Raw genomic sequence first — 26,739 nt, 5'->3', positions numbered from 1 at the left:
TCAATTTTTTGTTTAATTCACTTTCTTATGTTTATCGAATTGCAGTAATGTGTTCATAGTTTCTCTTTAATATGAGCTGGTATGAATAAAAGTCACTATGAGGGTTCCCTTTCATCTGAGTTTCTTAGCCGGGATCCGGGCTTTTTCTACGCGTAGTAGTTGTCAATAATAAAATGTTAATTTTATAATGATTATTATAAAAATTATATTATCTTATGGCTCTAAACATCGATGTGCCTACTAAAAACCGTGAATAAGTTTTATTGGCTAGGACTAATGAATGAAAAACCAAGTAAAATAATGAGTAAGGAACGCCATGAAAATATGCATTTTTCGTTTCTTCTTCTTCATTTTTCATTCATCTAGTAAATAGCCAGTTTGAAATTGAAAGCATAGCTGAGTGGAATTCCTCATTCTCACTTATTTCTAATTCCCGTTTTAATATGCTGTCTTCTTGGGCTCTTAATATAGTAGTAATAACATTTGGTTTTAGGTGAAGGAAAATTGGGCACAGAAGAATCTGCTTTTATTCAAGTTTTAGCGACCCGAAGTTTTCAACATTTGAAGCAACTTCAGCAGGAATATGTCAAAATTACTGGAAGAGAATTGGAAGATGCTGTTGCAAGTGAATTTTCCGGAAACATTGAAAAGGGCCTAACTGCTGTATGTAAGTTTATTTTTCATTAATTTCTATGTTACAAATACCTTTTATATGGTTATTAGCAATTACTTTGTATTTTTTTTATTCGCTTTTAAACTTTTATTTATCTCTATAGTCTCCTACTCATGTAAGTTTCAATCATTTTTATGGCTTTTGGTATTAACCAAGTGACATATAGCAATCGCAAATTCTGTCTGTCTGTCTGTCTGTCGGTCTGTCTGTCTGTCTGTCTGTCGGTCCCGGTTTTGCTACTTCAGGCTCTTCCAGGTAAGCTAGGACGATGAAATTTGGCAGGCGTATCTGGGACCGGACCAGATTAAATTAGAAATAGTCGTTTTCCCGATTTGACCATCTGGGAGGAGGGGGAGTGGAGGGCCCGTTAATTCGGAGAAAATAGAAAAATTGAAGTATCTTTAACTTACGAACGATTGATCAGATCTTAATGAAATTTGATTTTTGGAAGTATAACGTGTATCAGAGCTGTTATTTTAAATCCCGACCGGATCTGGTGACATTGGGGGGGGATTTGGGAGGGGGAAACCTAAAATCTTGGAAGACACTTAGAGTGGAGGGATCGGGATGAGACTTGGTGGGAAAAATAAACACAAGTCCTAGATACATGATTGACATAACCGGAACGGATCCGCTCTATTGGGGGTCGTTGGGGGGGGGGGAGGGTAATTCTGAAAAGCTAGAAAAAAATGAGGTATTTTTAACTTACGAACGGGTGATCGGGTCTCAATGAAATTTGATATTTAGAAGGATAACGTGTCTCACAGCTCTTATTTTAAATCCCGACCGGATCTGGTGACATTGGGGGGAGTTGGAAGGGGGAAACCTAAAATCTTGGAAAATACTTAGAGTGGAGGGATCGGGATGAAACTTGGTGGGAAAAATAAGCACAAGTCCTAGAAAAATGATTGACATAACCGGAACGGATCTGCTCTCTTTGGGGTAGTTGGGGGGGATAATTATGAAAATTTTGAAAAATGAGGTACTTCTAACTTACGAACGGGTGATCGGATCTCAATGAAATTTGATATTTAGAAGGATATCGTGTCTCAAAGCTCTTATTTTTAATACCGACCGGATCTGTTGACATTGGGGGGAGTTTAGGATGGGGGAACCTAAAATCATTGAAAACGCTTAGATTGGAGGGATCAGGATGAAACTTGGTGTGAAAAATAGGCAGAAGTATCAGATACGTGATTTAAATAATTGGAACGGACCCGTTCTATTGGGGGGGGGGGTTAATTATGAAAAATTAGAAAAAAGACGTATTTTTAACTTATGAAGGAGTGATCGGATCTTCATGAAACTTCATATTTAGAAGTAGCCTACCTTGTAACTCAGATCTCTTATTTTAAATCTCAGCCGGACTCAGCGTTATTGGGGGGGGGGACCAGAAATCTTAGAAAATACTTAAAGCGGAGAGATCAGGATGAAACTGGATGGGAAGAATAAAAACCTGTCTAAGATACGTGACTGACATAACCGGACCGGATCTGCTCTGTTTGGTGGAGTTGGTGGAGGTGGAGCTCTAATTTTAAATTTCGACCAGATCCTATGACATTGGGGGGAGTTGGAGGGGGAAACCGGAATTCTTGGTAAACGTGAAAATTGGGGTATTTTTATCCTACGAATAGGTGATCGGATCTTAATGAAATTTGATATTTAGAAGGAATTCATGACTCAGAGCTCTTATTTCAAATCCCGACCAGATCTTTTGACATTGGGGGGAGTTGGAGGGGGAAATATTGGAAAACACTTGGAGTGGAGGAATCGGGATGAAGCTTGGTGGATAGAATAAGCAAATGTCCTTGATACGTGATTGACGTAACCGTACCGGATTCGCTCTCTTTGGGGGAGTTGGGGAGAGGGGTTTAGTGATTTGACGAGTTTGGTGCTTCTGGACGTGCAAGGACGATGAAAACTGGTAGGCGTGTCAGGGAGCTACACAAATTGACTTGATAAAGTCGTTTTCCCTGATTCGACCATCTGGGGGCTAAAGGGAGAGGAAAAATTAGAAAAAATAGGTATTTATAACTTACGAATGGGTGATCAGATCTTAATGAATTTTGATATTTAGAAGGACATCGTGACTCAGAGCTCTTATTTTAAATCCTGACCGGCATTAAGCCTCTGATTTTCCTTTTAAATCAATCTATTTGATTCTTAGAATTTTGTTAGAGCTAATACCATATGAGCTCTTGGCTCTTAGCTCTTCTTGCCTCGTCACAAGTGCCATATGAGCTCTTAGCTCTTGTTTTTTTAATCTAAGTAAATGGGTTTTTCTCAACCGATCGGTCACCTAAGTCATCGGTTTTGCTGAAAATATTTCAGTGTCACATCAATGTTAAATATGTTAGCAGGAAACGTCCAGTAAAGTATCTATGTAAATATAACTCCAAGGGACATGATTGTGCTCCAATAAAGATTGTCGAAAATAAATGGTACACGGTTTACATTGAAGCAGAAATCTATGGAATCTAGAAGGACGCTGCATCACATCAACTGAAGCATGCTGGTGATTATTTAGTTACGAACAAATCCAAAAAGGAGTCATGTTCGACGTTTGAATGTTCGTTTATTCTGACAATACCAAATACAAGATATCCGCCAAGCCCAAGAAGATTTGGTAGATATTAGACAAAAAGGCTCAATGCTGGAAGCGTCATTTTAACCTAACCAGGCGTTAAAAAAAATGTAAACAAACCAGAATTTTTTAATATTATTGGAAAATGCCTGAAAACTTAGATGGAATGGGGAAACGAGTACATGGGAATCTTTGGGAAAGATAAAAAAAAATCAGTTGGAAGAGGATTTTATTCTGCACGCACGACGAACTAATTTACCTCAGTACTATGCAATTAAACGTGCTTATCGTATTATTGCATCCAAGTTAAATAAAATAGCAAAAGAAGATCGAAATTTTATTTTTTGGATGGAGTGATAAGGTATGGACGACATTTAGAAATAGAAAGATGACCAAAACATTGAATTTATAAGTTCTAATGACTCGGCTGCTAATAAATAAAGTATGTTCCACCTTCTGCAAGGAATGCAGATTGAAATTGTGAACAGTATTTTACGGGCTGCCAATGATCCTAATTATGTTGAAAAAAAGTGTTTTCATAGTTGGATGAGGTGGTGACAGTAAAGCCTTTTTGCATAAAGCTTATATAATTTCTGATTTAGCGAAAATTGCAAAGTAAAATGTATGACGTTTGCTAGAATGGCATCAACTCAATTGCCTTTTGGACAAAAAATACACAAAAAATTTGGCTTGAAAGTTCCGCTTAGAATTAGCTCAAGTGGATTTTTTTCCAATTTACGAAGCACGGAAGTTACCCAAATATGGTTTACAAAAAAGAAGTAAGTAAAAGAAATGCAAAAATTGTCAATCGCCTCCCAAGAGAGTAAAAATCTTATAAAAGTTATGATTCTTTACAGGATAAACAGGAAGGAAGAATTGAATTCCCTCCAGAATTCCTCAATTCGGTTGAGATTGCAGATTGCCGCCACATGACTTAAAAATAAGGAAAAATACAATAGCTATGCTTATGCGTAACTTAGGTATTTCAGAATATATATATATATATATATATATATATATATATATATATATATATATATATATATATATATATATATATATATATATATATATATATATATATATATATATATATATATATATATATATGTATATATATATATATATATATATATATATATATATATATATATATATATATATATATATATATATGTATATATATATATATATATATATATATATATATATATATATATATATATATATATATATATATATATATATATATATATATATATATATATATATATATATATATATATATATACTAGCTGTTGGGGTGGCGCTTCGCTCCACCCCAACACCTAGTTGGTGGGGCGCTTCGCGCCCCCCCAAGCCCTCCCGCGCGCGTAAGTCGTTACGCGCCATATTAGTTACGCGCCATTGTAGTTGTGTCCCTGTGTCCCACCTGTGAATATAGATAGATTTATATATGTGTTTCAAACTACGTAAAACTTGCGAATATACAACATTTTTGGCTTTCCCACTACTGGGAGCTTTCCGTTTCCAATTGCCAGCAATTGATCTGAAAATGTTTGACCAGAGTCATCGTTTTGCAATCGGACACGCATATTTGTAGTTAATTTTAATATTTTTACGTGTGCCCATAAATTAGAATTTTTCAGGCAAGCATTCATTTCGTCTGCAGGAGTTAAACTACGTAAAAATTGCGAATATACAACATTCTTGGCTTTCCCATTGTCTGTGCATATACAAAGCCGTATGTACTAATAATGACGTCATATGCAAACGCTCTTTTTACAAACAAACAAACATGCATACACACAACTCGTTTTTATATAGATAGATAGATAGGTAGATACAATACAAATTAACTGCGTAAAACTTACGAATATACAACATTTTTCGCTGTCCAATTGTCGCTGCATATAAATAGATTGTCAGGTTTACCGACCCTCGAACATGCAACGCACAATTGTCCATGGGAAAAACAATCAGTATTAAGATCTATACCACATTTTTCTAATGATTGACCTTGAGCTTTGTTGATGGTGATTGCAAATGCTAATCGAATTGGGAATTGCAATCTTTTAAATTGAAAAGGCAGATCCGTTGGAATCATGGGAATGCGAGGAATAAGAACAGCCTCACCCTCAAAAGGCCCTGTCAAGATTGTGGCCTCTATTAGGTTTTCCATTGTTTTTTTTTTTACGGCAAGTCGCGTGCCATTGCAAAGCTTTGGTGGGTTGATATTTCTTGAAAGTATTATTGGTACGCCTATTTTTAGTTGTAGCACGTGTGGTGGAAACCCTGAAAGATCTATGGAATTTAAAAATTCAGATGGATAATTAACCGCTTCATTTGGTTCCAAAACTTTGTCGACTGACATGTAAAGGACTGCCTGGTCTCGAATCTTGGTCAAAACAATATTGTTGATTTTGTGGACGTCTATATTTTTGGGTGCGAGAATCGCTCTTTCACTTAGCCATTTATTATTTTTATAATTTTTTAGAATATTCGGAAATACTTTTTCAATCAATTAATTTTTGGACGTCACTAAATTACAGAAATCAGCAGGTAGTTGTATACGTCCTGAAATTGAGTCTATCGTATCATAAATGTCTTTTTGTTCCGACGTTAACTTGGAAATGTTATTTTGTACATACGACAATAGATCATTCGTACTGTAACTTTTTTCACGATCCAATTCTACACATGTCGAAACAGCAGCGATACGGTTAGGTGAAGGCATTCCCAAATCCTGAAGAGGTTTGTTTGCCATACGTACGCACAAATCTTCTATAATAACTAAAGTGTAGTTATAAATTTCTGATGTAAAATCAAAAGTCATATCTGACGTCTCTAACTGTTTTCGATGGAGTATATCTTCGGACATTTTTGACTTATATTTTTCCCATAACTCTGTAGGAGCTGATGGAGAGCAAGTTGTTAAAATGATGCCAAACAATGCACGAATTTGACTTGGGGTTGACGTTTCGCACTAATGGGGAATATGGAACAACCCACTGGTTATCTACTTCGATGGTGGTACCGTTGCCATTGTAGGTTCTTCAGTCATTTTACAATTAGAAATTTCTCTTTCAACGGTCTTCTTACAATTAAAAATTTGTCTTTGAACGATATTCTTAAATACCTGTGTCCTGGTCGTCATTTATATTCCCTGTGTCCCGGTCGTCATCTGTGTCCCGGTATCCCAGTCTGTAATTTCTCTTTTAGTGTCCCGGTCGTTATTTATATTCCCTCTGTCCCGGTCGTCATTTGTGTCCCGGTCTGTAATTTCTCTTTGAGTGTTTTTTCTTTTTAGTATTTTTTAGTTTTTTACATTTTTTCTTTTTTCAGTTTTCTTCTTTATTTTTCAGCTTCACTATGAAATACATATCGCCGAACCTTTGTTTTTTTAACTAAAATCTGGTAGGCATTGATGACCTTATCCGAGTCAAAATCCCAAACCCAATCATCATCGCTATCATTTTCAGTTTTGATATGTTTTGACTCTCGCTGTCCAGGTGGATCTTCATCTAACTGCGCGGTTTTGCGTTCTTTAGCCTCAAGCCTGTTTCCTTGCTGTTCTTTTGATTCCTCGGCACGCTTTCTTTTCTGACTTTCTCTATCAGCAGCAAGTTTTTTGGCATAGACTCTTTGAGCATCTTCATCGGCTTTTGCCATTGTAAGTTCATCAGTCATTTTAAACTTAAACATTAATAGATTTCTACGTGAACATATATGTCTTAAATATCTTTAATGACGTCACCGTCATAGCAAAAATGACGACAACTAACTTCATGACGTCAGCCGACACAGAAACATGACGTCACCTGATCCACAGACAGACACACAGACAGACAACTTATTTTTATATATATATATATATATATATATATATATATATATATATATATATATATATATATATATATATATATATATATATATGTATGTATATATATATATATATATATATATATATATATATATATATATATATATATATATATATATATATATATATATATATATATATATATATATATATATATATATATATATGCAAGACAACAGTCCTGAAAAAAACTTTAAAGATAAAGAAAGAATTTTTAGGGTATAATAAATATAAAGTGAATAATTTTAGTGTTTAAACTCGGAAATTGTCACTACGTTGAGCAAAAAGAAAAATAGATTTCTTGGAGCATTAACAATAACTTCCTAGATTTTATAAAGTTCGCGCCAAAAATTTTCCACTGCTGGAACGTGTGAGAAAAAAGACGAAAGAACGTGAAATTGTAAAGTCAATAGCCAATGAAACCTGGATTAAGTTAAAGGTACCTATAAAAGAATATATGATGAATTTGTACTGATAAGACTGGAGTAGCCATTTATTGTTATTGTTGCTAGTTCAGAAAGAGAATATGCCAACAAGATATACTAAAGTTTGTATAACAATAAAACTTGGTAAATAGGAAATTGCTGACTTTAAGAATTAATGTCACTCCAGCGATTTCTATTTAAATACAAGCTTTTTTCATTTATATTTTTATGTGTTCAAGCATTATTTTGAATTTTAATTATTGCTTGAACTTTGGTTTTTCGCTCATTTCATCATAAATTTCAGAAAGTCCTGAATGGTTAGTTACTTAAGTTTTTTCTCCGTTTGAGAATAAAATACTAATAAATAACAGTAAATATTTGAAATATTCTGCTAACTCATCAGCTGTTGAGAATTGTTCTGTCATCTCTCTATTTTTCTGTACTATCACTTAGAAATTAATACCTACCTAATGGCCAGTAAAAATGTCCTGGAAATTTCCTGCGCTATAAAAGGAATTGAAAATGGCAGAAATACTGAACACTATTCCCAAGTACCAAGCCAAAGGAAGAATATGGAGTACAGAATCACAAGCGTCTGTAATCACTGAGCCAAATAAGACGGGGGTGTCGGAGTTACCTCAGTCTCGGACTTGCCTGAATTCATCGTAATGTAAATTACAAATAAAATGCTTCACGCTTCGAAATTTACGACTAAACACTTCCTGGTGCTCCCTTGGTTCTTATAATTTTTAATAATTTAGTGTGGAAAAACCCAGGATTTCCCTATGAGAACTTTCCATGATAGTGTGTTCCCTATCTTCAAGACTTATTTCCATAAAAGTCTAGTTAAAGAGCCGGTCGGACGACATGCATAAATAAGTGAAAACTATTGTGGAGACTATAATCTTTTTGTCAGAACTGGAGTATTTTTTATGGTTCGTTTTCCAAACGTAAAACCTAAGGCTCCTTACCCCCTCCCCCAAAAATACATGTTCTGTTAGTTTCAGCTCAATCCTCTGGCCTTGAGACCAAACAAGGCAAACTAACAAAACTGTGTTTAAAATCTATCACCTTTTAATAAAAGCTATGGGCTGTATATAATCTCTTAAAAACCGTATATAATAATTGCTTGTATTCGGGCATAAGAAAATCATACATTCCCTCTGATTATCAGAAACTGACTGATTGTAAAAGTTCTTTGGGGAAATAAGAGCTTTGGATTATAAAATCAAGTCATTGTTTTCATATTAGGAAAATGAGGTAAGATTAATTTTCGAAAAATGGCTACTACAGACACATATGGGCCGAAATTAGCACCAAAGATTGATTAGGATTGGGGGTTGACTGTCTTTTCACGAGAACTACCAATTATATAAACTAAATTCTTAATTTTATACTCTTCAAATTATGGGGAAAAAAATACTTTAAAAAAGCTTAGGGAAAGCTATATGACAAAAAAACGAAGACTTGTTTCATACAATCAATATCTTAATTTAAATTTTTCAAATGTTTTTAGAGAAACTTCTTAACTAATGAGGAAAGCATTTTAAAAAAGAGCTTAAGAAAGCATATTTCTTGAAAAAAGTTAAAACCATTTTGTAGAATATCTTAATTAAAAGCCTTCAAGTTACGAGGAAAGAAGCAGTTTAAAAAACAGCCTAGGTAAACTAATTTAACGTCGTGTTCCATTTTAGTGACCTGTGCTCGCAGCCGTGCTGAATATTTTGCAAAAAGGTTGAACAATGCCATTTCTGGGGCAGGAACTTATGACAGGGCACTTATTCGCTGTATTGTCAGAAGATGCGAAATTGATTTGGCGACTATTAAAGAATATTACATTCACATGTATGGGAGAGCTCCAGAAGAAGATATAAAAGTAAGATACACCTTTTTTCTTATAATCCAATCAGATACAGGTTTTTCTTTTTTTTCCAAAAGTCTTTATGTAGAAATGAAAGTATTAAGAAGTACTAGCTGCATATTTTAAATGTGTAATTGTTTTACTAATATTTTGGGTATGTAATAACGCAAGTTTCCAAAAGTTTTTCAATGGCTTTTATATTGTCTTTATGTGTTTTTTGTGTAACTTAGGAACGCAAACTTTTTTTTCTTTGTGAATTTAAGGAAACAAAAAGTTAAAATGGGAGCAATAAAACATTAATTTTTCAGGGGATAATTTTTAAGGCAAAAAGACCCGTTCCTGCCTTAAGGAAATTGTTTTGTACTTTAGTATTTGTCCGTTTTCCTCAGCTTCCGAATGAATCATTAAACGGCAGTGCTGATTACCTAATTATTGAAATTTTAGTATATTTAAAAAAAATTAATCTCTGTTAAAGTCCTAAGTCTTTTTATTTTACGAACACTTATTAGGGAAGATCTTGGAATTAGGTGAGAATAAACACCTCTTTTTTAAAAATAAACTTCTTTTTGTAAACCGTAAGTTCTTTCCGTATCAGTGACATGCAAAATTCAAAGGTCTTGTCCAGGCACGTACGCAGGATTTTTTTCGGAGGGGGGGGGCCAAAACCTTCGAAATAGCAGATGTAAAGTAGCACCTTTTTTATTTAGTAACTAAATAAATGCAAAAAGCTCGTATATCGGAGAATACAGATTAGCTTTAATCTGTAGTATTGTAACGGATAAGGGGAAGAAGAAGACTGAAGCTTCAAAAGTACGTTTTAGGCTCAGGTTATGTTCATAGCGATTTAGAACCAGCGATTATTCTATTATATCCCAGTGAAAGGGAAATTTTAGGGTTAACAGTGCAATATGGGTGCTGTGGGGGTAGTTCTTCTATTGCGAAAACATTGATTTTAATGAAAATTGATGGTTTCCAAAATTAATCCAGTAAAAGCTGTACTTTATCCTGAAAAGGGGGGATAAACGCCCTTCGAGGGAGGCCGGGCCCGAAGGTCCCCCCCCCTGCGTACATGCCAGGTCTTGTGACTTATCATCGAAAAGTTCTTTTATGAGGAAAATTTGCCTTTGCAACCAGGAATAGACTGCCAATAAGGCATTTTTATTTGCAAGAAACAATTTGGGTGAAGGGATTCTTTTTGAATTCCAACTTATACAAGTTTTATCTTTCTTTTTTATTTTATTGAATGGGCTACTGGAATTTTATTTGTTAATGGAAATTACAACAAATGATCTCATCTGAAATTTTCATGTTAAAATATGTGAAAAGCGAGAAGCACCTTTTCTTGGTACAAAGAGATGGTTTTGGATTAAAATCAAGGTGTCATCAAGCCATTGGCCAATTGGAGACAAAGCCAAGACAGGCTAGGTTGAGGGAGAGGAAAAGCTGGCATAAGCCTTTTTCAATATTGTAAAAAAAATGATCTAAATCACAGAGTATACACCGTTTTTTTTTTTCTTTTTTTGTGCTCCTGTCATTGACAGGCTTCTGCTATTAGGTATAGCCTAATTGTATGCAGATATTTTTTATTCCTCAGATATACCCACAAAAGCTATGAATTTTCTAGTCTCAACGTTATACCTTTGTTCTTGTTAACTGGAATAAGATCGTGGAACAATGTAATCGTACTGAGAAAATTATAAAACGTACCCTGTTATTATTTCACATGATCTGGAAATTCCATGTTTTAACTGTTGGTTAAGTTTGGTTTAATTTGTCCGGAGTAAAGAATGCTGAACATGAGTATGGATTTTGGAAAACAAATGTATAGATACTAATAAACACGGTGACATCAATCCCGCATATTCTATCCCTAAATGACTCCCAAGGATTGTTTTGGGGATAGTGAACCTGACAAAAATAAATGCAAAACATATGCGGTATGAAAGAACGTCTGTCCTGAGCTTCGTGCACATGTTTATCACGGACTCATCGTAAAGTAAAAATTATCGAAGAAAGATTATTGTCTTATGATTCCGTGTTGAAAAATGGGTTTTAATTTCATTAGCTATTAATTTGTGGAGCATTTCTTCCAGCCAATCACATTATTCATTAAGCGTATATCACAAAGGACAGTGTATTAAACATGAAGCCAGTAGAAAGAACAATCCGACTTGATCGTACCTTTTGCGTGAAGTTTTAACCCAGTAAAAAAAAAAAAAAGTCTTCGTGCAACGAGATTTTTACAAGTAAAAACAGTGTTTCTCTGTGGAAAAATGATTGTTTATCACTTGACACATCATCATATCATAAATGATATACATCTGCTGTTTAATTTTCCTTATCTTGAATTTTCTAAACATACACAGAAAATATATGAGGATTTCGTTTAGTCTTTTTTATCTTTCGAAATGGATCCGAACGATAGTGAAAATCGACCAACTGATAAAGCTGTTTTTGAAATAGAACAATGTGAAAATGTCGAGAAAAACGAATGGGGGTGGAAAAAAATAGCTTTTTTTGCATTCATAGTGACTTGTGTTATCGCTGCAATTGTTGTCCCAATTGTTCTGCTTTCAGGAGCAACTACTCCGTTAGAATATCCAAAAGCTGAGGAAAAAATACCGTGCCTTTTAGGTAATGTACAGCATGTGGTTCATAAACAATGAAATAAAAACGTAAAAAACGGGCGTTGCTCAGTTGCTTCATAAAGGCAGCTATCGTATCATTTAAATCTAAAGGGAGAGCTTTAAAGGGAGAGCATTTAAATCTAAACAATCAAAAGGGAGAGCTTTGTAAGGAAAGTCCTTCTTTGGCGTTGTTCCTTAATTTTGTTTGCAGACGTTGCTTGCCTCTATTTTGGGATGGATAGTCGGATCGACTGACAAAACAGAAGATTAAATACCAAAACCCATTTTGTTATTTTTAGTTGTCTTGCACATTAGTTGTTATTTTTAGGGAGTTTCCTTATCTCTGTTTAAATTCATGAATCAGGGAAGAGATCTGAAAGGAAAAATAAATAAAACTAAACAGTTTTAGTTTTAATTAAAGAATAAACCTAAGCTCCAACAGAAAAAAAGGTAAACAGTTTTAGTTTTAAGTGAACAATAACCCTAAGAACAACCTAACCTAACATAACACGTGTAAAGAAACAATAAACACAAAAAACTCGATAGATAACGCAGAAAATTTCACTTAGCAAAAAGTGATGTGGCTCCCGTGCATTATTCTTTATTTATGTTTTTAGGTCTCATCGCAAAGAATGAACAGTCGCAAGAAGTTGAGAGAGGATTCGATTGCAATTTTCTTTTCAGCTATAATGGCTTTTTGAAGTGTCAACACGGATCGGTGGGATGAGGGTCGCAACTAGTATAAATGGCCTGTTAAAACGAAGGCTTCATAAGTGAATTTTAGTAGAAAGAAGGATAAGTCATACCTTGTTGAAAGGAAGATTGTTAAACTTATGTCCACTTAATTGTTGGATCTTTGATGCCCAACTCTCTCTATCCCGCCAAATCTAACTTTAGACAGATCGTGCGTCCTAAGATCCTTGGTTGTTTCCATCAAGCAACCATTCGAAAAAAATCCATATCTTGTTGAGATTAGGACCAGTTGAAAACTTAGGTTCAGATAATTGTAATGCTCAAAAAGGGCACTGGGCTAGAACCTCGTTCCTTACAACTTTGTAATTATAGATTTTTTGTAACACCTATATTTCAAACAAAGTTGATATTTCAGGATTTTCTAGGTTCTTACACGATTTAATAGAAAGAAGGACACGTTGTACATCTTTGAAATAAACACTGTACAAAGATTTAGGTTCATACAAGTGTGAGGTCTCAAGGCCCAAGCCACTGTACCACTAAACTTCATAACGTTTTGGAAATGCGTAGTACTTTCGAGTCATGGTTGTTTCAATCAAGTATGCGTTTAAGGACAATTTATATCTTGTTGAGAACAGAATCAATGGGGGATTTTGGAAAAGGAGGAATCTGGGTCAAAGAAGGAATCTGGGTCCAAACTTGCTAACCAACAAATTTGTAGACATAGTTGGCTTGAAAAGTTTTTTTTTGCTCATAAATATTCAGTGATGATCTAGAAAGTTGTCTTAAATGATCTAATCATTATCCCTAATAAAAACATAACAAGGGCACATTCCTCAAATGGTATTAGGTTTCCCTCAAAGTTGGTATTTTAAGACTGGTTATACCTTTCCAAAATTAGGTTCGGTCACAGATTTGTCTACATAATGCAAAACAGTGTGCAAAGTAGACCCCTAGAACAAAGATACTCTTTTACCCCACATCCTGGGGCGGATTTAAATCTTTGGTGCTCCTAGGCCGAAGCAATTTGGTGCCCCTAGGTCCAAGCTATTTTTTTCGGGTAGTCACAGAGATTAAAGGGGAAATCCTGAAAATTTGGGGATAGTGGAAACCCTGAAAAGGAGGCAACCAACGATTGATGAGCCAAAAGTAATGCAAAAGAGAGGTGATAAGGAGCGCTCAGCTGCCATTCTTGGGAGACATCTGACAGTTTATAAGTGGCTAAGGAATTCCTGTGTTGTTTTCAAACCAGTCTCTTGTGAATAGGCCACATAACTGCCTTAAACCAAATTTTGATGAGTGTATTTACTACACGTGATGTTTGGTTTCAATCAAAGTAGGTATTAACAGGACCGTGCATAGACTTTGGGGATCGTAATGCGATGGACCTGGTAGCTGAGCCCCTCCACTCCTCCTCCAAATTTATAAGAATCACCCCTAGAGATGACTTTAACAATGGGTTTGAATGGAATGAATGGGTTTCTATATTTTTTCTTGGAGGGGGCAAATGTACATTTTTGCTGCATCGTCAGTCACATCGTCAATACTGTAAATATTGCAATTTTTGTTTAGAGTGAAAGCTGAGTGTATTTCCTGGAAAAAATAAGGATATTTATTTATTACACTTATGCCATTAATCAAAAGTGCTGGTTTGATCAACTCACAATTTATTTCCAATACTTTTGAAAGCTGTAGAGTGTTTTTCGTTTAAAATAACTCTACTCTCTCAAATATAAGTAAGTCAAGACGTAAGCCTAGTTAAATGGTACTGGGTTAAATTAATAGAATAGGAAGCGTAAAATTTATGAAATATATTTTTAACATAGTACAGTTATAATATAAAACACTGCAATGTAATGACTGTACAATAAGATATATCAAAACCAGAAATGTATTTTTCTTCTTTTTTTACAAGTTCAATGTTCCTTTCATGAAGGAAATAGGATACAAAAACCATTTGAAGTGCTGTAACTTTATTTGCTCTAAAGTACCAATTTTGTTGCTTTTCTTTCCGCAAATCTGATTTTTATTTTTATCTCAAAGGTGCAAGAAAATTTTAGTAGGCACTTAAGTCCCCGGTGGTTATCAAAACGGGTACAAGCTTTTATTTCTAACATCATTGTAGTTCATGTTCTCAATTCTATTGATTCACCAATTGGCCTTAAGCTTTACATCTTTGGTTCAAGGCAGATATTTAAGGGTTAGGTTCAGCCTCGCCATTAATGGTGCAACACGAGTTTTAAAGTCATCTATATCTTTAGAAGCCTATACACAAATTATGGACAATAGAGTCTATATTCATACCCACCTCATCTTAGCACTCTTATTGCCTCTCTTTTCCTTATTATTCTTTTCTTTATTTAAATTTTTTTCTTCTTCTTTTTTTACAAAGTAGTCGGAGAAAATTAAGCGTATACCTGAATCTCTTCAAATCTTAGATAAATAAGAAAAAAAGAATGGTGTTCTGTCTAAGCTTTATTAGTGGTATTCGCGTTATTCACATGAATGCCTAAAAATGAATGGTCCTTATTAATAGGCTACATTAATATATAGTATATTCTTATTATCCGTCAGTTAACACCAGCCAGTACACCGATTACGGCAGCCTTTTAACTTCTAGAAAAACTGCTATTCGCGTCTTTCATTGGCATTAAATGTAAACTAATCCATATGTGGTTATAACTATGGTTAAGCTAACGTTGCATGGCACTTAATGTTAATTTCTGTAGCTTAAAGCTTACAAGTTTTATTTCTATACTGTTTCAACTTGGATCAGAGTAGTATCTCCTCAACAATTTTAAAATGACACTAAGCCATTACTCCTTTCTTCCTTTATTGACGAAGAAGTTGAACGGCAATTCCCTCAGGATAAGATGCAGGTGCATGGTACGTCATAGGGAATGTTTTCTAAGAAACGCAGGTAATTTTTACGTGATAGAGTTTGCTTACTTTTGGTTCTTTTACAATAGTTTCATTGATTCTTAAAAAAAAAACCTACGAGAGCCGCCAAATCAGGATTTCCTTGGATTTCATTTCATAGACTTTGGGTGTTACCTAATAGAGAGTGTTTAAAAAGCCACAAGGGCCAGGGGATTGTTTACTTTAAGATTTCTTTGGTTGTCATGATTTGAAACCTTCAGACCCCCCGCCAAATCTGGGTTTACTTACTTGTTACGTAATAGGACGTGTTTTATTCCAGTAGTCAAGTGGGGAATCCTGGTCGCAAAAAATTAATCATGGTCCAATATTTACAGGTAAGGATGTCATAATCGTAAAGCGCATTTGACTTCTCACCGGTGCGTTGTCCAGTTGCAGCGGTTCCCAATATACGATCCCCGTTGAAAACATACCCTCCCTGCATGGATTTATCTAGAAACAATTGCTGATCCACTTCGGTGATCACACCTACTTTTTCATCACTGACTTTAAGAATTAAATCCATCACCAGATGAGAAGTTGAAAAATTATGCCGCAAATCTAACCTAAATTCCTCGTAAAGTTTATCCGTGTTTTTATACACAATATTCAACAACGTCAGTAAATCACTTGTCAGGTACATTTTACAATAATCCAACCAATTTTTACACCCTCCCTTTGCCCAAACTTTTTTGGCAAATTCATAGTTAAAAATGGTTTATTGACGATTGTGAAGTGACTCATGAGACGCTTCGATGGGTGGTAATTTTCGCTTACGTAGCCTCAATTTGAATTTGTAGAACTCATACGAATATATGCCCTGACACGTTACAAAATCATACATGTAATCATCTGGACAGTGTTGTTTAAGGAAGAGAAACGATTAAAATAATCACTTTTTTTTCACTGAAATGAGTTGACTTAAAAATTTCGGCAAAACTATAGGACTCTGAACAACGGTTTTTATTCCAGTACTTATTATCATTTTCAACTGTTGGCAATTTGAGTTTTAAGAGCAACAGCTTCTCATATGAATTGGATACGATATTATATAAAAAGACCCATCTGCCAATGTGCCATCTACAAAGTAACCGTTCTGCAAATTTGCAAACGCTGGTAAATTGGTTTTCAAATCACAGTTGGATTGTATATATAAAGTGATAGATAGTATTGTTTCCTAGCATTTACATTACATGATTACTGGACAGTGTTGTTTAAGGAGGAGAAACGATTAAAATAATCACTTTTTTTCACTGAAATGAGTTGACTTAAAAATTTCGGCAAAACTATAGGACTCTGAACACAGTTGGATTGTATATATAAAGTGATAGATAGTATTGTTTCCTAGCATTTACATTACATGATTTATATACCGACCCCCACAAATTTACTCATCCCGATAAAATTGGATTACTTAGGTGATCATGGTCATGCTCTACTATATCCCCAGTACCTTCAACAATTTGTTTTGTAAACCCGACACATATCTTTATTTTTGATTGCCAACTTGTCTTCTGGTGATAGAGTCATTCGATAATATGTATTGTGCAGCCGTGAAACTGACTTACTGGCAGTTTTATTAAGTGTAACCAGAGCTGCACCTACACAATCTTCCCCACCCAACACCTCAAATACTTCTACCAATTGCTTGTTTTTACTCGAGTTTCTCTGCCTCTGGGCAAAAGAGACTGAAATGGCTTCACGTTCTTTACCCCGATTTGAGTTTGATGAATCGCACACGTCCATGAGTTTTGCTTTGATATCTAACGCCAGCTTGTTGCTCTGCAAGACCAGAGTCTGAATATTCTTAAGCTGCAAGATGGCATTTCGCGCGAAACTGTTTCCACAGAGTGTTACCCATGACGCTTACAGTGCCTCAAGTGATATTTTAATTTGAATTCAATACGAAATATAGATAGACAAATCGGATAATAATAGAAAGTATCCCTCCCAATGTTTTTACGCTCATTTAAAACCCGAATAATATTAGTAATAGGTAAGAAATGTCCAATTGAATCAGGTTCACTGGCCGGCTCGTAAAGAAGCCATACCCAGTGTTTCACCAATTCAATGGACAGAGCCCTTACTGAATCTACTACACCCTTTTTATCTTCAAGTTTCCCCTCTTCATACTTTGTATAGTACTGTAACACTGAAACTGAAATCTTTAAATGCTCGTTGGTCGTCTCAAAATGTCTATCCCTTTAAATGTTACAGGGTGTTGCCCCTTTAAACAGTTAAAATCTACTTTAAGACAATCTGCCCCCTCCCCGCCCCCATTAACTGCCAAATTGTCCAAATGTGTCTTCCTAGCATCATTGAAACGAGGATTATGCCCTGCGACGAGAACTGAATACTGAAAGAACTCTAAGCCCGTATCAAAAGAGAAACGTTGTACGCTTCTACAACCCCCTTAAATCTGCATAGCCTTTTTTCAAATTTTCCTCCCACCTGTTAAAACCAACTTCGTTTTCAACTTTGTGACATTAAGATCAAAATTTTTAATAAATGAAACTACTGATGTACCCCCATTTTCATTATAATTTTCTACCCTGTTAAAAATACTACCCACCCAATCTGAAAAAATACTCTAAAATTATGCAAGTCCGGGTGAAGCGTCCACATGTCTGTTTGTAGGTAATATGAGTACACATTACCCGTCCTTTAATTAAAGAAATATTTTTTGGACAATAGATGCTTTAAAGGTGTCCCTGCTTCCTGCCTCCCGAATGTGTTTATCAAGAAGTGCTCGAATATTGTTTATATAGGAGTGTGCTATGTCCATGGGATCCGTATGGATACTACCAGCTGTAAGACCATTAAATGTGTTTACAAACTCATCTCTAGAAACATGAATATTATGCAAAGTTGTATCAGCCTAGTATAAATCAGGTAAAACAGGGAATGAGCCGGCACCACTTTGTTCTGGTTTCCCCCATATTACTGTGAGAAGTGTGCAACTGTTTTCTAACACCCTTTTAACCTCGCTAGGTGGCATTTGCACTAAGATCTAAAATTTCAGTGTCGTGGCTAAGATCACTTACATAAGTGTCTAAATAAAAATTGGTGGAAGGTATGCTTATAGGGATAACCTCCGCACTTAAACCCTCCTCACATTCACTATTCTCAAGGAAAGTTAGTGTATTATCACGAAACGTCGGTTGAAATGTCAGTATGTGAACCTAGAAAATAATTAAACCTTATTAGCTCACCGAAAAACGCTCGATTTAATCCTGTGAAAGAATTTGTATTTGGCTTAAAAGATAATATTAGTCTGAAAGAAAGTGGGACGGTTTTTCATACCTAAGAGGGAGAATTCAGAGCTGGAAGAATATCACTGGTACCTATAGATGTAATGACTATACATGGCCCTAAAGTAACTCTTTGGATGTATTGAGACAACACTGATACGTAAAGGTATAAAGACCATACAGTGGGCCTCCGAAGTGACCCTTCAGATGTATTGAGAATGTATTGAGGCAACACTACTATGTAAAGGTTTAAAGAACATACATGGGGCCTCCAAAGTGACCCTTCAGATGTAATGATACGACACAACTAATTAAGAATTTAATGACCACAAATTACCATATAATTTGATCCTTCTCACCCATAGCCCTAACACTACTAGTTATAAATGCGAGAACACAAATTGCCCCATAAATTCGAGTAAATTGTGCCCTTTTTATGTTTCATGCACTATAATGTTCTAAAGACTCTTAAAAACCTACTGAGTGGGAGGTTGTGTCGACTGTCAGTGGCCTAATCATTTTCGGGAGCATGGAAAAAGAATAAAAAATGGTTATCCCCTTGAAGCAATTATGGTTTTAAATTGTGAAAAGAGTATTAATCTAAGGACAAGCAACATCAGCCAGCCCCCCTCCGTACTATACTGAGAAAGAATGTGTTATTATACTTATTTTTCTTAGCAGTATCAAGAGCCCAGCTATTTTCCCTTTAATAATCTGAAACAAATGGTGCTTTTTCACTGTCATAAAAGAAGTATTGGATAATCCCCCTCAAAACCCCCTTCTTAGAACGCCCAGTTTTCAATATTAGAATACATTATTTCTAAAAGCAGGAAGATATTGATTATTCGCTCTTTTATTAGGGTGAAAAGGGGTTATTTTAGCTATTTCTTTTAAGATGGAGGGGTTCCTCATATCCCTCTTCTTAGAGTCAACAGTAAAATGCTACTAAAATGTTGTTCATAAGCCTAGGCTCTCTTGAAAAAACCTATTGGAAAACCCCCCTCAAATCCCCCTCCTTTCAACAGTTTAAGCTTTCAACATTAGAAGCAGGATATAAAAAAACACCTGATTTTCAGTAAACTACCAATAACTAAAAGCATGGCAAAAAGTCTATTTCCTGGAGGACCAAGGGTTAAAACTATCGGAAAGCTTTCTATAGTAAACTAAAAGGACTGCATTACTTTTTAAAGGTGGGGGTCAGCATTAGTGTTTTTGATAGTTCCCAGAAAAACTTACATTTTAGCTCTTCAAAGCTTGGAAAGTATGGATTATTTTTGGATAGGGCAATAAAATCAAACCCCCTCTCAGATGTGGCGAACAAGACCCCTTTACATCCTAGTAATTTCTCTCTTGTTTGTCTGAACGTGAATATACATTAGTTAGAAAAAACAACAAGTTTTTCGAGAAATATCGGTAAATTTACACTTACATTAAGATCGGCAGCTCCGTCTTGGTCGGGAGCAGTAAACTCAACATCTTCGCTGTGGGGCTGGGGGAGCACAGATAGCCCAATGGCTTCACTCGCATGGGGCTTGGGTACCAAAGGGGGCGTATTATGGCCTTGCTAGGGCAGCGTAGATATTTTCGTTAAGCAGCGTTCATGCATAGGTACTCATGCCCTCAAGCATATCTTCAAAATTCTTGTAATAAAAAATAGTTTTTTTTATTTTTCTGAATAACTTGAACCTAATTTCAACACGTCCCCGCTTAAATTTAACTCACTGCACCCCACTTCCTCTATATCGATGTTAGAAACCATTATTTTCACGTCCCGCAACGATAAAAGCAATCTTTCAAAGAAAAGCAATGAGTTCCACTAACCAGAAATAGAATAAAATAATCTAGCTAATTGAAAATTAGTTATCTAGTGAATGTAGGGGGAAATGGAGTATTTAACAGAAAATATTGGATTAATGAGTATCCCTGATCGTACGTATTTTTATTCCGCGATTAAATTCTGGATATTAATCTTTTTATAATATAGTAACGGTAAATATGAGCTCCTTTTTTCCCAATTAAGTATCAAAAATAGGTTATGTCGACCGCTTAGGTTTGGAATAGTCAGAATTTGAATGTAAGAAACTCGCCCTCCCTCAAAAATCAAAAATTTAGTGTAAGGATAACATGCTTTTATTATATTATTTTACGGTAAAATCAATGATTATGTTTAAGCATAAGTCGGTCAATTTTTCTAGACAAAGGAATGCCTTCCCTATGCAATTATTGCAAGAGCAGCTGTCCGGTAGAAACTAAATCTTTTATATGATTAAATAAAAAAAACACAAGTTTTTTTTTAACTGAAAGTAAGGAGCGACATTAAAACTTAAAACGAACAGAAAATACCCGTATATGAAAGAGGCTGTACCCTCTTCAATGCCTTTGCGCAGAAGTTTGACCCCTTCTCTCAACTGTACTTTTTAAGACAGTAAAAACTTTAGCGTAAAGAGCAGGGCGTTGAAGAGGGCACAGTCCCTTTCATATACGGGGTAGTTTCTGTTCGTTTTAAGTTTTAATGTCGCTCCTTACTTTCAGTTCAAAAACTTGGGTTTTTTTATTTAATTTCTTAAAGTTTTTTAGTAAATCCATGTTTTGATTTCGGCTCTCCACAGATGAATAATTAAAGCGAAATTTGCATATTGATTTATTTGGCTAAATGGCTTTCCCATAGTCTTGATCGACTGAATTTGAGAAAAAAGGAGGGGGAGAAGGCCCAGTTGCCCTCCAGTTTTTTGGGTACTTAAAAGGAAACTAGAAATTTTAGTTTTTACGAACGTTTTCATTAGTAAAAGATATACGTTACTTACGAATTAGCATACGTAACAAACTTCTATGTTCGTATGTTTTTATTATGTATATGAGAGGATTCGCCCACTCGTCAATACCTCGCTCTTTGCACTAAAGCTTAAATTTTGTCCCCTGAAGCACCAAAGCCGTAGAATAAATATTTGAAATTACTAAAAATACTTTAGCGAAAAGAGAGAGGTATCAGGAGGAGGTGAACCCCTTATATGCGTAATATTTTCTGTTCGTTTTAAGTTTTAATCCTACTCCTTAATTTATATTGAAAAAACTTTTTTTTTTAAATAATGCTAGAAAATGCTGCGCCCCCTTTATGGAAATATTTTCCCCCATGACAAATTCCTCCATGGATTTTTCCATGGATTTTATAACCCCCTCTTCTCAACCCCTCCTCCCAACCCAAAAATCCCCCTGAAAACGTCTGTACAGTTCCCAATAACCATTACTATATCCAAACACTGGTAAAATTTTGTAACTTGCAGCCCCTCCCAAGGGGAGGAAGTCGTCCCCAAAGACATAGTTATAAGGTTTTTCAACTATGTTGAATAAAATGGCTATCTCAGAATTTTGATACGACAACTTTGAGAAAAATGAGCGTGAGAGGGGGCCTAGGTGCCCTCCAATTTCGTTTGTCACTTAAAAAGGGCACTAGAACTTTTCATTTCTGTTCGAATGAGCCATCTCGCAAAATTATAGTACAACTGGGTCGATACGATCACCCCTGGGAAAAAGAAAAAAAAACAAACAAATAAACACGCATCCGTGATTTGTCTTCTTGCAAAAAATACAAAATTCTGTGTTTTGGAGCTTGGAACTTGTACAGTAGGGTTCTCTGATACACTGAATCTGATGGTGTGATTTTCATTAAGATTCTATGACTTTTAGGGAGTGTTTCCCCCTATTTCCTAAAATAGGGCAAATTTTCTCAGGCTCGTAACTTTTGATGGGTAAGACTAAACTTGATGAACCTTATATATTTAAAATCAGCATTAAAATCCAATTCTTTTGATGTAACTACTGGTATCAAAATTCCGTTTTTTAGAGTTTCGGTTACTATTGAGCCGAGTCGCTCCTTATTACAGTCCGTTACCACGAACTGTTTGATGGAAGCCATCATTAGAGGGTTTAAGCGCAAATAGTTGGCAGAAGTAAGTTTAACCCTCTGCTAGAATAGCAGAAAAAATATCAAAATTGCAGACGAGAAAAATGTATATTTTGCGAGAAAATTAGATTATTCTATCATTGTGAGAATCGTATAATAGCAAAGGGACGGGTTTTTTAGGTGTTTATCTAGTTTAAAAAATTAGTAGGTTAAATTTGGGTAAGCCCTTCTTCTTTTTCGGGTTGGGGAGGGGGTATATAGAAATAGAGGCTTAACAGTATATACGAATAGGTCCAATCCTTTTTCAAATTGCTATGGGAATCCATTTTTAGAATGAAGTGTTACGTTCAAAATCTAAGAGAAGACTGATGGGAAACCTTGTAATAGTACCTGTTTATACACCTAGAAGAGACAATAGAAAATTACTCTTCTTAGAAAAATAGTGCGTGACGCTTCTGTTTCCTTGAAATAATGGGGTACTAGGAAGCCCTTTTTCAAAGGAATATCAATGCTCTCTCTTACTGTTCTCTACATAGAAAAAGGTGGCGAAAATTCGTCGTTTGCTGAGATGAAATGGCGGAAAAGCATGGATACATCGGGGATGATGTAAGGAACGTTCCCTTACTTGAAGAAAATCCTGATTCGGTTTCTTTGTTTGGTTTCTTAAAGAAAATCCTGATTTGACAGGGCCCTCTGAAAGTTTTTAATCATAAGAACCAAAGAAATAATGAAATGAACAAGCCCTGGAGGCTTTTAAACATAACTACCAAGGAAATCATGGAGTAAAGAAGATCTGGAGATTTTTCTCTGGCCCTCGCAGGATTTTAATCATAGCAATCAAGGAAATCCTGATTTGGCGGGCCCCTGAAATTTTTTAAACATAGCAACCATAGAAAATATGATTTTGAGTGGCCCCCTTGAAAGTTTTTTAAACATTCTGTTAGGTAACAAGCATACCTTATGACGCATCAAATAAAGAAATTGTGATTTGGACCGATCCCCCTGAAGGTTTTAAACTCTCTTTATTAGGTAACAAGCATATCCTATGACGTAACAACTAAAGAAATAATGATTTAGCGGGGGGAGGGGTCTGAAGGTTTTTAATCGTAACAACCAAAGAAATCATCAAGTAAATAAACCCTGGCCCTTCCGGTTTTTTTTAAACACTCTCTATTAGGTAACATCTAAAGCCTATGACGTATCATCCAAGGAAATCCTGATTTGGAGGGTCTCGTAGGTTTTTTCAAGAATCAAAGAAATTATGCATAAGAACTAAAAGTAGGCAAAGCCTATTACGTAACAATCACCTGCGTTTCTTAGAAAACATTCCGTATCACCTAATGTACACCTGCGTCTTACCCTGAGGGAATCATCGTTCAATTTCTTCGTCATTAAAAGAAGAATAGAGTAGGGGCTATGTGTCATTTTAAAATTGTTGAGGGGATACTACTGATCAATGACGTAAATATAATTTTTATGGCAACTGATCCAATATTAAGCAAAATAAAAGCGTCAATGTCTCATTTGGAACGTATGTTAGAATCTATTAAATGGAGTGGCGGCTTGTCGAAAACCCCCTAAATCAGACGAATTATAGGGGAATATGGGGAAACTTGCAGGGGCACAAATTTGGGGGTAAATTATGGAAAAATATCATTCTTTGGGTACTGTCACTATGAATAAAAAAAAAAAAAACGGCCCTGCCCATAGATCTTAAAAAATACGTTTTTTGTGTCTTCACTACAAAAAAAAAACTTTAACTCTTACATTTTTGCGAATTAGTTACCCTTGTAAATATTGAACATTATTAAGAGGGAGACCTACCTAGCTGGGCAGCAGAGAACCATCGACACCTCGCACACGCCATTCAAACCGCTCTGTCGTCCAAATGCACAAATATACCTTTAAAGCAAAACAGGAGTGAATGGCCAGAGGCTACTAAAAACATGTAATTATGCTTAACAAAACACTTGTATAGTACAATTTAGGTAATTTTAAAATTTAAACTAGTCCTTTTTGGAATGTTTTTTTTTGTCCCCCCAGGTGTGCTAATCATGATGCTTGCCCTCTCCCGTTCCCCCTAGATTCTGCTCTGGTATATGCGTCACAAGTGCTATTTGATTATGTTTTTGAATGAAAAAATTGAAATATTCTCTGGTCTGTATAGTTTTCAGTCCTTATAACTGAAATACCAAAACAGGGACATGAGGACTAATTCAACTTCTCCTCCCCATGAAATTCATAATTTTAGAAATGTTAGGCCTTTTTCAACTCATGATTGGTTTGGGAACTCTCACTGAATGATCTCAAGTGATCAAAGAAGGAACCTGAAAAAAAAAAGGAATAGGTACGTACATCTTATTTGGTGATAAATTACGATTAAAATTGGTATTTTGGCAGGCATCTGAAGTCACTAATTACAACTAATGGACTCAAACTGCAAAATGGGTCCCTAACAAAAGAAGGGAAAACCCAGACGCAAAATGTAGCTTCCATTATCACATTATCTTCTGATTTGCACAAGAATTAGCATCCAGTGGTTTCTGAGAATGTTTATTTCAAATTGAATGTTGAAAAATAGAAGTCCAATTATCCTTCGTTTATACCAAAGCAGGTGTTTTGGAATCCAAAGCAGGATTTCTGGAGTTACCAATTACAAGTATAAGGCTACAATTGCAACTTAAGTGCCTGGAACAAAAATTCCGTTACATGGCTTCTGTTTACACCATAATTCCTGTCGAAGGATTTCTACACACTTTTAAAACAGATTTGTAGCTGAAAATAGAATAAAACACAACAGATGTCAATTTTCATGTTACTTGAATGAGTAAGTTTGATTTCCTCATTCGTGTTTTATTTTGTAATAAGATTGTCATCATATATGTGTAAGTTGACCCTTACAATAAAGATAAAAAAAAACAACATAAGTTCATATTTTAATGATAGTGTTAAACTTTCACCTAAACTGGCATGTTGAGTACAATTATAACGCTAAGGTCAAACAGTTAGTGGTAACGAACTGTAGTAAGGAGCGACCCGACTCAATAGTAACCAAAACTCTTAAAAACGGAATTTTGATACTAATAGATACTTCAAAAGAATCAGATTTTTATGATGATTGTAATATATAAGTGTAATCAAATTTACTCTTACCCATCAAAGGTACGAGCCTGAGAAAATTTACCTAATTTTGGAAAATAGGGGGAAGCACCCCCAAAAGTCATAGAATCTTAACGAAAATCACATCATCGCGTTCAGCGCATCAAGGAACCGTACTGTAGAAGTTTCAAGCTCCTATCTACAAAAATGTGGAATTTCGTATCTTTTGCCAGAGGACCGATCACGGGTGTGTGTTTATTTGTTTTATTTTTTTCCCAGGGGTGATCGCATCGACCCAGTGGTGCTAGATTGTCACGAGAGGCCTCATTCTAAGGGAAATTAAAAGTTCTAGTGCCCTTTTCAAGTGACCAAAAAATTGGAGGGCACCTAGGCCCCCTCCCACGCTCATTTTGTCCCAAAGTCAACGGATGAAAATTTTGCGATAGCCATTTTGTTCGGCATAGTCAAAAAACCTAATAACAATGTCTTCAGGGACGACTTACTCTCTCATTTTCCAAGGGGGAGGGTTGCAATTTACAAAATTTGACCAGTGTTTAGGTATAGTAACGGTTATTGGGAAGTGTACAGGCGTTTTCAGGGGGGGACTTTTTTTGGTTGGGAGGGGGTTGAGGGGAGAGGTTATGTGGGAGGATCTTTCCATGGAGGAATTTGTCTTGGGAGAAGATAATTTCCACGAAGTGAGCGCAGTATATTCTAGCACTATTTAAAACAATACCAAAACAATAAAAAAACAAGAGCTAAGAGCTCATATGGCACTTGTGACGAGGCGAGAAGAGCTAAGAGCCAAGAGATCATATGGTAT

General features: G+C 35.5%; 2 protein-coding genes across 2 annotated transcripts in view; both read left to right on the top strand.

The window, feature by feature from the left end:
• The window catches only part of LOC136030837 (annexin B9-like), a 28,473-nt gene extending 17,429 nt beyond the window's left edge, over positions 1–11,044 (top strand). Inside the window, exons 3-5 of the mRNA XM_065709915.1 lie at positions 494–667; positions 9,263–9,444; positions 11,024–11,044. Coding sequence (XP_065565987.1) covers positions 494–667; positions 9,263–9,444; positions 11,024–11,044 — 377 coding nt within the window. The remainder of the gene's footprint in view (positions 1–493; positions 668–9,262; positions 9,445–11,023) is intronic.
• Positions 11,045–11,823: 779 nt separating this feature from the next.
• LOC136029697 (maltase-glucoamylase-like) overlaps positions 11,824–26,739 on the top strand; it is a 204,610-nt gene continuing 189,694 nt past the window's right edge. Inside the window, exon 1 of the mRNA XM_065708202.1 lies at positions 11,824–12,063. Within this exon, the coding sequence (XP_065564274.1) occupies positions 11,838–12,063 (226 nt within the window). The 5' untranslated portion in view covers positions 11,824–11,837. The remainder of the gene's footprint in view (positions 12,064–26,739) is intronic.

Source organism: Artemia franciscana, chromosome 1, assembly GCF_032884065.1.
Source record: "Artemia franciscana chromosome 1, ASM3288406v1, whole genome shotgun sequence".
NCBI classification, from domain to species: domain Eukaryota; kingdom Metazoa; phylum Arthropoda; class Branchiopoda; order Anostraca; family Artemiidae; genus Artemia; species Artemia franciscana.
The sequence above is the reverse complement of the archived record's forward strand: the minus strand, read 5'-3'. Positions and strand labels throughout refer to the sequence as shown.